Here is a 15,088-nt window from a genome sequence, read left to right on the forward strand (position 1 = left end):
TCTACTCTAACACAAATGGGGTCGCCGTGAGTCAAAGCTGACTTGATGGCAACTGGTTTTTAATGTGGATATAGCCATTCCCATGATGCAGCACACTCAATAAATGCTGGCTGTTGTCGTTATCATTATTAACAACACTGATCATAGGGCCCAGCCTATGTGTTCAGTAAATGTTAGTTATCATTATTTTTCATTGAAGTATTATTATTACAAAGTGTGTAACATAAGCCTGAAACAGGCACTCTGTAAATATTAGTTATAATAATAACAATAAGAATATTTAGTGCCTGGCACATACTAAACTCTCAATAAATGTTAATTATTGTCCTAATTGTTGTTATCAACAGTCACTATTTCCCACGAATTATTTGGCACCTCGGTATTGCCATTCTCCTTTCCTCATCCTGCCTGATATCCTCCCTGGTAACCAACTTCATGGGAACAAAACACCTTTCTCCCTCAAACTCTTTATTAAGCTTTGAGCCTACTTAGTCATGTCAGCTCCCGGCAAGCCCGCCTTTCCTACCTCTGCAGAGGAGCCTTTGTCCCTGGGCACAAGCCCAGCCTCCCAGGACGGGCCGCTGACAGCCAAGCTCAGCTTCTGTTCGGTAGCGCCATCTGCCCAGCCGGTCCTCCACTCACTGCATCTCCCTGGTTCACCCAGGCCCCGGCTCCTGGGAGGGGGGAATCAACACCACCTGCACCCCCAATCTGGCAAACATTATTTTTGGGTTTGGGGAGGGGAGATAACAATAACAACTAACACCTGCATTATGTTGTTGGGTGCCACCAAGTCAATACCGATTCATAGCAACCCCATGTGACAGAGTAGAGCTGCCTTATAGGGTTTTCTTGGCTGTGACCTTTACAGGAGCAGATTGCCAGGTCTTTCTCCTGCCAAGCTACTGGGTAGATTCAAATGGCTAACCTTCCAGTTAGCAGCCAACTGCTCAACCGTTTGTGCCACCAGGGCTCCTTAACACCTACGTAGTGCCTACTACAGACTGGACACTGTTTGCGGTGCTGTACAAATATTACCTCGTTAATCCTCACAGCAAACCTTTGAGGGGGTACGGTTTATCATCCCCATTTTCTAGATGAGGAAACCAAGGCCCAGAAAAGTAGCCGACTTGCTCTAGACGATGCAGCTACTAAGTGATGAAATCAGGATTCAAATCCCTTAAGAGTACTATATTAAATAATGCATAAAGAGTATCTGATATATGGCAAGATCTACTAATGCCCAAAATAATAATAATAATGGGGTCGTTGTCATTATTACACATGAGATCCAGCAGAAGTGCCTGCCCTTCTCCCTCCTGCTAAGTTTGGAACCCTTAGTAACACATGGAGAGCAGAGTGCCTTGTGGTCTGCAGAGATGGTCCACCTGCAGGGGGCCTGGGCAGGGATGGTAAGGGAGCAATTCCAAGGTCCTAGCAAGCCTATGGAAACCGTGCTGGCATAGTGCTTAAGGGCCGCGGCTGCTAACCAAAAGGTCGGCAGTTCGAATCCACAAGGCGCTCCTTGGAAACTCTATGGGGCAGTTCTACTCTGTCCTATAGAGTCGCTATGAGTCGGAATCGACTCAATGGCAATGGGTTTTTTTTTTTTTTTTTTTTTTTTAGCGAGCCTATGAGAAGCCCTGGTAGTGCAGTGATTAAGCACTCAGCTGCTAACCAAAAGGTCAGCAGTTCAAACCCACGGAAGAAAGATGTGGCAGTCTGCTTCTGTGAAGATCACGGCCTTGGAAACCCTATAGGGCAGCTCTACTCTGTCCTACAGGGTGTCTATGAGTCAGAATTGACTCAATGTCAATGGGTTTGATTTTGGTTTTGGAACAAGCCTATGTGGTGCTCAGCTACTAACCTAAAGGTTGGCAGTTCGAACCCACCCGGTGCCAATGTGGAAGAAAGGCCTGGTGATCTGCTTCTGTAAAGATTACAACCAAGAAAACTCTATGGAGCAGTTCTCCTCTGTAACCCACAGAGACACCACCAGGAGTCAGAATCTACTTGACAGCAGTGGGCGTTTTAGGTTCAGCAAGTCTGTGTCACAAAGGTAATGCTGCTGACACTAGAGTGGAACCCTGAGAAACCTTACCCTGCTGTGGTCCAGAGAAATCTGGAGGAAGAAACCTGTTATACAAGAACACCATGGTTAGGATCAGGGCTCAAAAACTTAAATACCTACACAAATGTATGATGAGGGTGGGAGTGATGGCAGGGAGGGTCACTGGTGACCTACAGTGTTTAAAGACATTCGGATTCAAAAATGTTTAAAAACACCATGCTAAGGAAACAGAACGTTCGGGCAGGCCACTTTCGCTGGGCCACTCTGTTCATAACCCTGGTCGGTGTTCTGGAAGACTGTGGTACCAGCTCCAGCTCTGGCAATACAATCTCCACTGATGCAAAAACAACAACAAAAAAGAGTGTCAGCCAATTAACTCTGAAGGGCCAGCAGAATGGTAAGTAGGTTTCTAAACATTAAATAAGCCCAGATGTTACAGGTGTGGGGTGTGCCATACCAAACTGAGAGATAAGACCGCTGACTCTGCTAAAGATTAAAATCAGCCTAACAGGGATGAGGGACGGTTTGGGAGATTAAATCTCTATCTCTGAGTCAGCTGATACAGAAATAGCTAATCCTTGCCTTCCAGAACCTTTGCAGTACGTTTTAACGGTAGGACCTGGAATTGTGAGGGACAATCTCAGAAGATAAAAAAGTGTGACTCCTAACAAGCAAAAGGTGTTGAATTCTTATACGAAGTTAGAGTTTTATCTCGGAAAGTTGGTTTTTTTTATCCCACGACATTCCAAAAGAACTGAGTTGTAGCGTTATCTGGATTTTAGCCCAGTGGCTCTCAAATTTAGAGTCATAAAAGTACCTGAGTCCCAGGCCTCACCTCCTGACCACGTGTTGTCATTGGCTCTGCATGAGGCCCAGGAATCTGCATTTTACCAGGCTCCAAGACAGGTGGTCCACAGGTCACACTCTGACAAGCCCTAATCAAGCAAAGGAGTTCCTGAGTAGTGCAAACCGTTAATGCACTAGTGCTAACCAAGAATTTGGAGGTTCAGGTCCACCCAGAGGCACCTTGGAAGAAAGGCCTGGCGATCTACTTCCAAAAAATCAGCCGTTGAACGCTTCTACTCTGACACACATGGAGTCTCCTTGAGTTGGAATCAACCCCACAGCAACTAGTTTGGGTTTAATCTAACGAATAGTATTATATACACTCCATCTGGAATAGTAGAAGTTGAATGAGAATCTAGATCGTAATACTTGTCAAAATCTCTGAGCCCAGCTTAGAGAATCCAACTGACCTAACATACATTTTCATGTTTCTTTTGTTTATTCTTTGATTCCATTAGTTTTTACTGAGAATCCACCATTTAGCACATAACCCTGGTGGTGTTGTGGTTAAATGCTCTGGCTGCTAACCAAAAGTTCGGTGGTTCAAATCCACCAGGTGCTCCTTGGAAACCCTATGGGGCAGTTCTATTCTGTCCTATAGGGTCACTATGAGTTAGAATCAACTCAAGAGCAACGGGTTTGGTTTAGTTTGGTCTGCCCGTCCCCACACATACATCTGGAGACAAGACAGATACGGTCCCTCTCCTAGTGGAATTTATATTCTAGTCAAGATTATTGGGTCTGAGCAAATAATTATTTTCTTATACAGAGAAGCCTGCTACAGTGAAAATAGAATCTCTAAGGGTTGGGAGGAATAGTAAACGTCCTTTAGTGTAACTACCGTGTGATCTTCTCCACAATATTTCTGCCCAGTGTTTATCCACCCAGTGTGTACTTAAATATTTTCAGGGACAGGGAGCTCACTATCAGATGATTGAAGCCACCCAGCCTTCACATATTAAATTTTCCTTCTCTGAAACTTGTAGCCCTCAGTTCTAGTTCTACTTTCCAAGACATGCAGAACAAGTTAATTCTTCTTCCCAATAGTCATTAAAATATTCAAAGACAGGTTTTGCTTTGCTGTGTACATTTTCTACAGCAACAACAGCAAAAAAAATAAAATATTTTGTTTTAAATCTCATATATATATATATTCAAAAACAGTTTTCACCTCTGTAAAGTCTTCTCTTCCCCAAGGCGAACACCCTGCCTTATGGCCTATTTTGAGTCCCCTCTCCATCCCGGTTACTCTTCTCCTCTGGGTGCATTTCGCCCTGTGTCTTTTTTAAAATGCAAAGGCAGGATACAACCAGTCAGTCATTCATTTCTTTATTAAACATGTATGCACCAGTCACTGTTCTAGGTGCTGGAGTCCAGAGAAGAGAGTAATCACCTTCTTCACTTGGGATGTTGTATTTCTTTTAATGTCATATCTTTTAACTATGTGGCATAAGCTATGTGGCATAAGCTATGTGGCATAAGCTCAGTAGACCATAATTTCATGGGATCTTCATGAACAAACCACCTTTTCTTCCTTTCATCCATCTAAGTTCATTGCCAAAAAAAACAACTACTAGCAAATTCCTTTTTGGCCCTCTTTTATTTAGACAATATAGTGCCAACTCCCAAGCTCCTGATTTTTCTTTTTTTCACTTCTAGTTAAATTTTCTTTCTCTCTTTTGATCCCCCTTCCCCCTGCCCCCTACACACACTGTAATGAACATGCTTTCCTGGGTGCAGAGTGCTAAAGCTAATGGCCATTTGTGGCTCAGCAGTTATGTTAATGTCAGAGTCAGAAGGCAAGAGAGACCATCTAGTGTGACCCCTCACTTTCCAGATCACTTCCCCCCCGAGGACTCCTGCCTGACCCTTTACCTTCCCTGTGTCTCTTTCACTGAGTCGCATGACCTTCTTAGACCTCTGTATCCGGCTCGGCCATTTCCTACAGTGACCTGTAACATGTGTTTCCTGCCGGAGCCACCGTGATAAACAACTCCTGGTAGGCTTGGTGGATTCAGGGGCAACTCAGAGAGAAACCGGAAATGTTCTCTCTAATAACTCCCGCAGGCAAGGAAGGATCCTGGCTAGCTCCTGGCTGGGTAGTGGACACACCCTGTGATTGCTGATTGAGTCACAGCCCTGGAGTCCCTCTACTGGGCTCTGAGGGCCACTGCACCTTACATTTAAAAAAAAAAACTAGAAGGAATTAAAGGCTTGTTGAGTGATTTAGGAATACCAGAGAATGTAAGTAAACAAGAATCGGGGATCCCTAGTCTACAAATGACAGAACTGGCCCTAGGGTTAGAATTCTGGACATGAAAATAATCTCTGAGACCATCTAACTCCCACCTCGTTGTTTTTCTGAAGAAGAGACTGGTAGCCCAAGGGAGGGTGAGTTAGGGGTCGAGGAGCAACAAGAACCCAGATGTCCTTCCCACAAGCCCATCATCTCTCTCCCCTTTCCAGTCTGGGTAATTGCTCAACCTTACACTATCCCCCATGTTGCTAAGCCAGTATTCCAGTCCTGGGGGTTCCAGGCAACAAACCATAATGGAGAGTATATTCTAGAAACAAAGTTAGACAAACAGATGCCATCTGGGTGCTCAGGAATCCAGCCATTTGCTGGCTCCTTTCCTTTTAGAGCTAGTTACAGGAGGAATGGCACCAGAGGGATAATATGTTCCTATTTTTCTTTCTAATCCAAGACACCTGTCCCTTCTTTGGGGAATGTGTAATATTTGGGGCTTCTCAGCATGTGACCAGCCACCTGTTGCTCATGCCTTTCCAAATTGGCACCTCAGGTATGGGGCTGGTCAACTGGACCCCACCCACAATGAAATACGGGCATTAGCCATGAACTAAATTTGAAGTCTAGATTCTCTTGGGAATTAGCAGGTCAAGACAATACTGTCAAGCCGAATACATCCCATGACACCTCCTCCCCTAAAATGTGGTAACTCTGGTAGCCTGTCATTAGTCTTTGAAGAGCAAGAAGGCTGGAGTTCACCACGGTCTGTCATTTTATTTCATCCCCACCGCAATCCATTCATCCAACAAGTATTTATTGACCACCTGCTGTGTCACTCACTGCCAGTCATCCACTGATCCCTTTACCCCCCCAAACATGTATGGAGCGTCTGCTAAGTGTAAAGTCCCACACTGGGTGCTTGGGAGAGACAGCAATGAGTAAAGCTCAGTCCCAGCCCAGAGGAGCTCTTAATTTAGTTGGAGTGATAAATCCACAAGTTACTGTGATTCAAAACCATATGTGTTGAGAGAAATACAAAGAACAATGGATCACAGAGGAGAGAGAAGTCACTCCCAGCTGACAGGTAAGAAAATTTCCAAGAAGATGTCATGTGAGATCTGAACCTTGAGGAACAGGTAGGAATTGGACAGGCAGAAGGGTGTGTGGGTGTTCAAAATTGAGGAAGTGTGGGTGGGTGTACCAGCAGAGAGGCGGGGAAACCAAGGGGTGATCCTACTGATAGGTCCACCATCCGTGCTGCCTGCTGAGTGAGTGGGGATGAGGGAAGATTCAGAATGCTGGGAGGTTTGGATATGTCTGAGCCTTTGTTATTTCCCTGACCCCTTAGGTTCTGAGGTTTGGCACCCCATCTGCAAACAGGCAGCCCGGGCAGAGAAGAAGTTAAAGGTAAGCAAGCTAATAGTGATACCAGACCAGCAGTCTTACGTGGATACTTTTTACCACTAGTTAGCGGTAGGCGGCACTCTGCAATGGGCACAGTCAGCATTCCTTAGTGTGTACACTCCAGAAAGCATGCCTGTATCCTCAGACTTCCTTAATGGTAACACCTGCCTCGTGGGGCTTTCGAGGGGATTAATACGTTGGATGTGACAGCACTTTGAAAACTGTAAAGCACTGTATAAGTGTGAGTTTTTCCGGGGCAAGGCTATAAACTTACCAACGCACACCAAGATGGTAGCCTTTCTTAGAAACTAATATCATGGTTTTTCCGAGCCTAAGATCCCTTATTAATAATAATAGTTAATATTAACACAGTAATTGACAGTTTGCAAAGCAAGCTGTGAGGCAGATCGGGCAAGAATTTTTATCTTCATTTTGCCAGTGGGAAAACCAAGTTCTAAAGAGAGTGGTGGTTTGCCCACAGCAATGCAGCCCGGCAGAAGCACAGCCAGCACCCCGGGCACACACTGGCCCAGCTGAGGCCCTTGCTTCCCTGTGAATTACTGTGCTCTGACAAGTACCAGGAAGTCCTAGGAAACTGGGTGCTTAATCCAGGGACCTCAGTTTTTTTCAGTGAGGGGGTGGAGCCTCACAGGTGCAGGGAGGGGCCCAGATCCTGGGGCCATGATGCTGTGGAGAGGATACCTGGAGGGTTTGTTGTGGGAGAAGCAGCACTCCAAGATCTCCAACAGGCCTTTACACTCTGGCCCCAGGATATCAACATGGCCACTCAGGGCTCTGGACAACTCAAAACACATGAGCACAATTTCTGACCAGCAAGCAACACATGGTCTCCTTTGCTTTTCTACCTCATCCAATTAATGTAAATTTTGTGAAAGATCGGGTCTACTGATATCTAATTTTTTTTAGCTGTGAGTTTTTGTTTTTGGTTTTTTTTTCCTATTTCTTCCAAGGCCTCTCCCATCTTGGGAGTGAGAAGACCTAATTGCCCTTTCCTGCCTCGTCTTCCTTCTTCCTTTTGGTAGCATTTGCCAAACTCCAGTATCCTTCTGCAACCCTGATGCTTTTTACCATATGTTGTCTACCACTTGTATCATTGTATATTTAATAGTTTTCTTTAAATCAACTCATTACTTTTATTTAAGCAAGCTTATTTTAAAAGAAAAGCTTTTAACACCAAGTGGAAAACCATTATTACTTGCTATAAATAGAAGGTAACCATAAAATAAATTCAATGAAAATGAAAGTCTTATAAATTCCAGCTAGATAATGTTGCCTGCTCTCTTTTTGTTCAAAAGAGGGGAGGGGACTATCAACTGTTAAGAGAGTTGTTGAAGGTGTATTAGCACCAAATTGAGGCTTCTACTCCATCTAATCAAGAGGATTGAAATAGAATTCTAAATATTACTCTATGACTTGGTGTTATCAAAGCTACCACCTAAGATCATCTCCCCAGAGCCACTGCTAGTTCACAGTTCACCCTTTGGAAAGCACTGCTATAGAGCCTCATGAGAACTCTTGGAGTTGTAGGATGAGAGATCTGGAATGGACTTAGCAATCCTTGAGACTAGCCCCTTCTTTTACTGATCAGGAATTTGGGATCCCACGAATCACATCACCCACTAGTGGTCCTTCATTCCCTATCGGTTTACTTTTAACCACAAGATGCTACTGCTCTCTTAGGTGCACTAAGATTGACTTCGTGCTGTTCTGCTAAGAGAACTATTAATCCATCATTGCCATTGTTCAGAGAAAGAATTTTTTTTTAGTTTATCTCTTAGGTTCGTGTCAATTTGCAATGGATATGCCATAAAGACTCAGTATTGTGTGCCATTATATGAAGTTTAATCTACCTTTACATGTTGAATAAACAACTGCTAAGGAATGAATGGAAACCCTGGTGGCGTAGTGGTTAAGTGTTATGGCTACTAACCAAAATGTCGGCAGTTCGAATCCACCAGGCACTCCTTGGAAACCCTGTGGGTCAGTTCTACTCTGTCCTATGAGTCGGAATCGACTCGAAGGCAACAGATTTAAGGAATGAATACTAAACTCTTTCAGTCATTTAAAGTACATGCATTATTGACTGGGATAGCCAAAAGTGAAGTTTTGTGAGCAACTTCCTGTTTAAAAGGCCAGTTGCAAGTATGTAGAAAGCAAATCCACATTCTGTTTAATAGTCTAAAGTCCTGTTCATTTTGGATTTCATTCACACTCAGCTATTGATGCGGTGGTTAAGAGTTTGACTGCTAACCGAAAGGTCAGCAGTTCAAATCTACCAGCCACTCCTTGGAAACCCTATGGGGCGGTTCTACCCCATCCTAAAGAGTCACTATGAATTGGAATTGACTCAATGGCGCCTAACAACAACAGACATTGATTAAACAGGCAGAAAGCTTAGGGAAAGTACAGAAGTAGCCAGAGTATTTTAGCAGTATTGCTGGTGTTCTCTACAGAGAGAGCCACATCCTTGCGCCCCTGTCTCTCCCTTCCTGCCAAGCCTGAGCTGCAGCTCCTCACCCCTTCTGTCTTTGTCTGTCCCCACAGCATAGGCGGACATCCGAAACTTCCATCTCACCCCCTGGATCCAGCATTGGGTCACCCAATCGAGTCATCTGCGTATGTATGAGGCCACCAAAGGGCCTTTCTTATCCTCAGACCTGTTATTTAAAGAGTTTTTAAGGAAGAGGAAATAGCCAAAGACAGCAGTCAGAATTTCATTCAACCGATACTTAGGTCGTGCTTGTCATGTGCCAGGTTCTGTGCTAGGTTCTGACGATACCAAAGGCAACAGGACAGATATAGACCCTGCCCTCGGGGAACACACAGTCTAGTAGCAGATTTACACACCAGAGTTGCAGGGGTCATATGGAGTTCAGTGGGAGCACGAGAAAGAATGCATGACTGACAGCAAGAGCCCTTGATGAGTTCTGAAGCCAGGACAAGGTGCCTCCTTTTCCATGGCTTAACTGAGAAAGGGCAAGTTAAAATGTGGGATCGGAGGACAGTGGGGAATATTAATGCGGAGATGGAAGTGTGTGACAGAGGCAGAAAGGAAGAGGAAGCCATGTGAATGTGGAAGCTTAGCCATAAAGGATTTGCAAACATAAAAAAGAGCTTTCTAATCATATGAGTAGTCCAAGGAGAGAGTAGACCACTTGGAGGGTCAGGAGCTCCCATCTCTAGAAGCATTCAAAAAAGAAAGGCTCATTATCTTCCAGGGATGTGGCAGAAGGGATGAGAATTGAGTTAGAGTAGTTTATTCACACATCCATCCATTCATTCAACAAATATGTGCTGAGAATCTACTCCGTACTAAGTGCAGTGCTCAGCGCTCAGGAAATGGTGGTAAGCCTCACAGACCTGATGTCTGTCCTCATAACATCAAGCAAATCATTACGTGGATAATCATTGCAGCTATGGTATGGTAAGTGCAAGGAAGAGAAAGGACAGGGTGCCCTGAGAATTTATAACAGAGGGACCAGTTGGGAGAGGGCATTCCTGAGGCAAAATCATTTAAGCTCAGATTTGAAGGATAAACAGAAGTTAACAGAGGTGGGGGAAATAGGGAAGACTGAAATGAGCAGAGGAGAGGACTGACAATAAGCAAACTCAATCTGATTGACTCTGGACTATTCCAGCCTTCCACAATTTGAAAGAGTCAAGAAGACCAGATATATGGGGGAACTAGTCTATAGCATTCCCTGGAAGGTACAAACAGTTAATGTGCTCTGCTGCTAACTGAAAGGTTAGAGGTTTGAGTCTACCCAGAGGCACCTTGGAAGAAAGGCCTGGCGATCTACTTCTGAAAAAATCAGCCATTGAAAACCCTGTGGCGTACTGTTCTACTCTGATACAGGCATGGGGTTTCCATGAGTCGGAATCGACTTGACAGCAACTGGTACTGGTATTGGTACTGATAATCTATAGCAGGAAACCCATGCCTAATAAGAGGCTGTAGATACAATTTCTAAACCAGCTAGTCCTGGGTGCGCCTGACCACTGCAAGATCATTACCTTACTCCAAATCTGCACCCCCTTTCCTCTTCGATCACTGGCTAATGCCCATTGATGGGCCTATTTCCTTTACTCTCTTCATCTGTTCAAATGAGAAAAAGACATGTTATCATTGACTGCAACTTCAATATGGGTCAGTAATGCCATGTGGCTGCCACAAAAGGCAAACTACTTTGATCACAGGTGGTATGAATTAAAGATTTCTGTCCAGAACAAGAGAGATGATAGTCTCCCTGGTATTATGAATGGGGCAGGATTAATGGGCTTAGTTTCAGGGTGTATACTGTAAAGTGATTGACAAACATGAGCTTGTCTCCAGAAGAGAATTGACCAGACTATGAGAGCTCAGGAAGCTGCTGCATTCTAATGCCATTAATCACTAGCTCATCTCCTCTGTGCTGCTGAGGAGCCTTGTTGACCTTCATGAAATAAGTCTCTGATGATGTTCACCCTGGAGGCCTAGACAGAGCTACAGAGAGTTGCCCCTGTGAGAAGCAGCTGCACTACAAGTGAACAACGGCAGTTGGAAACTTCCCCTTGTGACCTCCAACCGGGGTCCAGTACACTTTGATCAGTTGCCTCTTGGGTCCTAGCACAGGCACGTGTCTCCCCTTCTCCAGTTTCCTGCTCTCATCTCCTACAGCGCCTCACTTCCAGCTGCTCTGAGGAATGACTGCACATGTCTTATGAGCCATGTTTTAAGTCAAACATTCCAAGTATGTCCTCCGAATGTAGTGAAGAATCTATCCATCCTCTTTTGTGATATATAATAACAGGCAGGAAAATAGAAAACTGCCTGTGTTTTCATAGATAGTGAAATTTGATATTAAAATTGAACCTACAAGGGGCAGAAAACTTTTAAATTTTCTCCACCCCCCACTAAAACTGCTAGAATCCTTGTAAGGGAGTTTGTCTTCAACCAGCCCCACGTGTTGTCTTCCTTCTTTCCTGGCTAATTACGTTAGGATGCCTCTGTGTAGTCACTGTGTCTCCAGACCTAAGGCTCATCTATAGCCCTGGAAAGAGGCTACAGGTAGAATTATAAATTTACTATTTTTGAGGTTTGGAGTAAAGTGCCAAGATGAATAATATATGTTGAGTTGGAGTTTGCAAGATGTCAACAGCTCTCAATGTCAAGATCCAACATCCCAGCATAAAAGGCAGAAGTTACTTCAGCAAGTGGACTCTTCTGATGAGGTTCCCTTTACCGCACACTCCAAAATTGATGTAGGTGTCTGTTCCAGGAAGGACCTGGCAGATGTCAGCTAGCACACTTCAAGGGGCTTAACAGAGGAGGTTTCATGAGGGGGCCACTTACCAGGTGTGGGCATAGTAAAGGGGACCCAAAAAGATAGTAAGGCACCTAGGGACTATAACAGTGGGTTGCTGTTACCACCCCTAGCCCTAAAGGGACAAGGGAAAGGGACAGTGTGACAGAAGATGGCTGGAGCTGGAGCTGAGGAAGAGCAGCCACTGGACAGGAGAGAGTCATGGCCACGGCTAAGCCCATGGCCAGGCAGAAAGGGAGCAGGGGGAATGCGTACACCAACCTCCAGTCTCTGCTGGTGCCTCCCACTGGCCAAACCCAATTGAAAGCCAAAGAGCAAGAAATCCTGGTGATGCAGCCCATGGAGTGTTTTAGGACACGAATCAAGGCAAGGAAGGGTGGATACTGGATCTAAGGGTAATGAACAGTGGAAGGGACTAGGGAAGTTATTAAAATATTGAAACTTATAAAGTATTTATAAAAATTGTTCTAGTCAGTCTGAGCCCTGAGACTTTCTCCCATGGCATTAGAAATACATTATGAGGACAAGTGGCCTCTGTCTTAGTTTACCTCACCCTAGGATCCTGAAAGCCACAGTAGTTACAGGGGAACAGATCCCAGTTGACCACAGCAGACACTGGGTCACAGAGGGAACAGCTGGAGATGTGAACATGGAAAGGACATGCCTTCAGGAGCCACAAGACATGGACTGTCACTTGTAAGAGGAAGCTGTCTCTTAATACATGCCATTCCAGGAGGCTGAGCTCAGGCAAAATAAAGTAGTAGTTCGAGGCTCATTTCAGTCCATGTAAGGAGCAGCTTTCTGGGTGTAGCCCTCTGACAGTGTAAGACAGTGAGCTTCCCATCACAGGAAGTCAGGAGAGGCCAGTGGAGTAGGCAGACCCTCAGGTTAGATTGCCTGGGTTCAAATTCTGGTTCTGCCTCTTATTGGCTGAATTAACTAATTAACTTGGGCAAGTTAATTGATTTCTCTGTGCCTGTTTCCTAACTCAAAAATAAGGATAATATCAGTACCTACTATTAGAATTGTGAGGTGTACGGGGCACCTGAGTTAATCCATATAAGGGATTTAGGCAGAGTCTGGCGCATAACACCAAAAAACCCGTTGCCATCAAGTCGATTGTTAGCTAGTGTTTTACTGTCGTGATTATTTCTGTCTTTACCACCTTCATCACCTTCTTCAAGGATGCTATGAACAGAGAGTCCTCACTATGTGAGGTTGGAAGGCAGTTCAGCACCCAGGCTGTGTAGTTCAGACTCAATTCAAACCTACTTGCTAAGGGATGCAAGTTGGTAAACTGTTTAAGCCTCAGTTTTCTCATCTGGGAAATAGGAATAATACTGATACTTCACAAAGGTGCAGTGACAGTTAAAGGAGACAATTCCTGTAAACCACAGCACCTAACACATAGTACGTGCTCAATAAACCTTAGTCCTGTTGGGATAGATGGCCTCTACAACCTTGGATAGTCTAACATTCTGCAATTCTTTGGTCCTAATATTTTGTTTGTAGTTGTTTTTGTTCCCTCTTTCCTTTCTCTCTTGTCTTTCTACTTCTTTCCTGTCCATTTCCCTCTTCCCCAGGCTAAAGTGGATAATGAGATCCTTAATTACAAAGACCTGGCAGCTCTCCCCAAGGTTAAGTCCATCTACGAGGTACAACGCCCTGACCTCATTTCCTACGAGCCTCATTCCAGATACACGTCCGACGAGATGCTGGAGAGATGTGGCTATGGAGAGGTATCGAGTCTCATCCCTCTGGGGCTGCTGAAGGAGAGGCGGTCCCACTGAGGTCCCCCGCCCAGTCCATCACAGATGGTTTGGCCTCCACAGGGTTAGCCTTAGGTTCTTTTAAACTGGAACTTAGAGTAAACATTTGAAAATCAAGAGATTTCATCCAAAAATCTGGCTTTCTGGCTTTTCTTGAAAAATCAGAGTTGGTAACACTGAACCTGCATTTACACTACCTGGAGATGGATAGCAGCCATGGACATGGGCACTCCAGTTCTCCCCAGTCCCCACCACTCCTTGTTGACTCCCAACAAAAGAGCCTGTGACCATTTAGCACTTGAGCTGTTGTTTTTCTTATACTTCAGAATATTTCCTTATACCCAGCCCATGGCTCTCGTTTACACCCCAAGGCTCCACGGGCATGGTTTTTGCATCTGGCTTTAAGCCTATGCTCAGAGCAAGAGACACTTTTATAAAGACTCTGCATCCAGTGGTTTTTCAAATAGCTAAATGGTTAGCCCCAGGACTGTGCAAACAGCTGATGCACTTGGCTGCTAATCAAAAGATTAGAGGCTGAAGTTCACCCAGAGGCACCTCAAAAGAAAGGCCTGGTGACCTACTTCCAAAAAATTAGTCATTGAAAACTATATGGAGCATAGTTCTCCTCTGACACACATGAGGTTGCCATGAGTCAAAACTGGCTCCACAGCAACTGGGGAACAACAACAACAAAAAAGACAAGACCAAGTGTTCTCTGGAGAAGGCAGGGTGGCCATTACATTGGACGTCCTGCCAGCTCTCTAGCCCCACCCCTGGCCCTCTGAGATGGAACAGTTTGGAGCAAAAGGAGCCCTGGCCTGGTGGGCAAGGGACTGGGGCTCTCATCCCAGCTTCACCACTAACTAACTGTGGGACCTTGGACAAGTCCCCTTTCTCTGTTGAGGACTGGGGTTCCATTTGTTTGGAAAGCAGCCATCCTGCCATGTGTGAGTCAAAAAAAGCTTAAGAGCACATTGCAAGGCTGTCTGGGTGCTGGCCCCCGAAATGGACCAGGAAAAAGGGACCAAGTGTTTGGGAGAAGCTGATTGTCCTGAAGCCAGAAATGACAATCTGGGACTCACTGGGTACAGCCAGCCCCCAGATTTGTTTCGTTTCTCTCACAAAGTGCTTTTAAAAGTATAAATTAGTTGCCAACATTTAAGCACTAAGGAGCTGTGTGAACATCAGGCAGGCACTTCGGTATGGCCTTGACCTGCTGGAGCTGCCTTCTTTAGATGGGACCGTCACTCTCCATTAGCTGTACCGCCCACCAGCTCACCTCCCTCCTGGCCCTGCATTTGGGTCCCCTGCCCCTAGGCACCGTCCTCATGAACCACACAAGGGTCATGAACCAGAAGAGAGACAGGGAAGGGTCGTCATGAAAATAACTCTGAGCTTGTGGTGGAGAAGCTGGGGTCCAAGTCAA

At 45.1% G+C, this 15,088-nt stretch overlaps 1 protein-coding gene across 1 annotated transcript in view; it reads left to right on the forward strand.

Annotated features, from left to right (window-relative positions):
• The window catches only part of ABLIM3 (actin binding LIM protein family member 3), a 133,366-nt gene that overhangs the window by 91,459 nt on the left and 26,819 nt on the right, over window positions 1–15,088 (forward strand). Inside the window, exons 9-11 of the mRNA XM_049874031.1 lie at window positions 6,514–6,572; window positions 9,135–9,206; window positions 13,477–13,632. Of these exons, the coding sequence (XP_049729988.1) occupies window positions 6,514–6,572; window positions 9,135–9,206; window positions 13,477–13,632 (287 nt within the window). The remainder of the gene's footprint in view (window positions 1–6,513; window positions 6,573–9,134; window positions 9,207–13,476; window positions 13,633–15,088) is intronic.

Source organism: Elephas maximus, chromosome 2 (genome assembly GCF_024166365.1).
Source record: "Elephas maximus indicus isolate mEleMax1 chromosome 2, mEleMax1 primary haplotype, whole genome shotgun sequence".
NCBI classification, from domain to species: Eukaryota; Metazoa; Chordata; class Mammalia; order Proboscidea; family Elephantidae; genus Elephas; species Elephas maximus.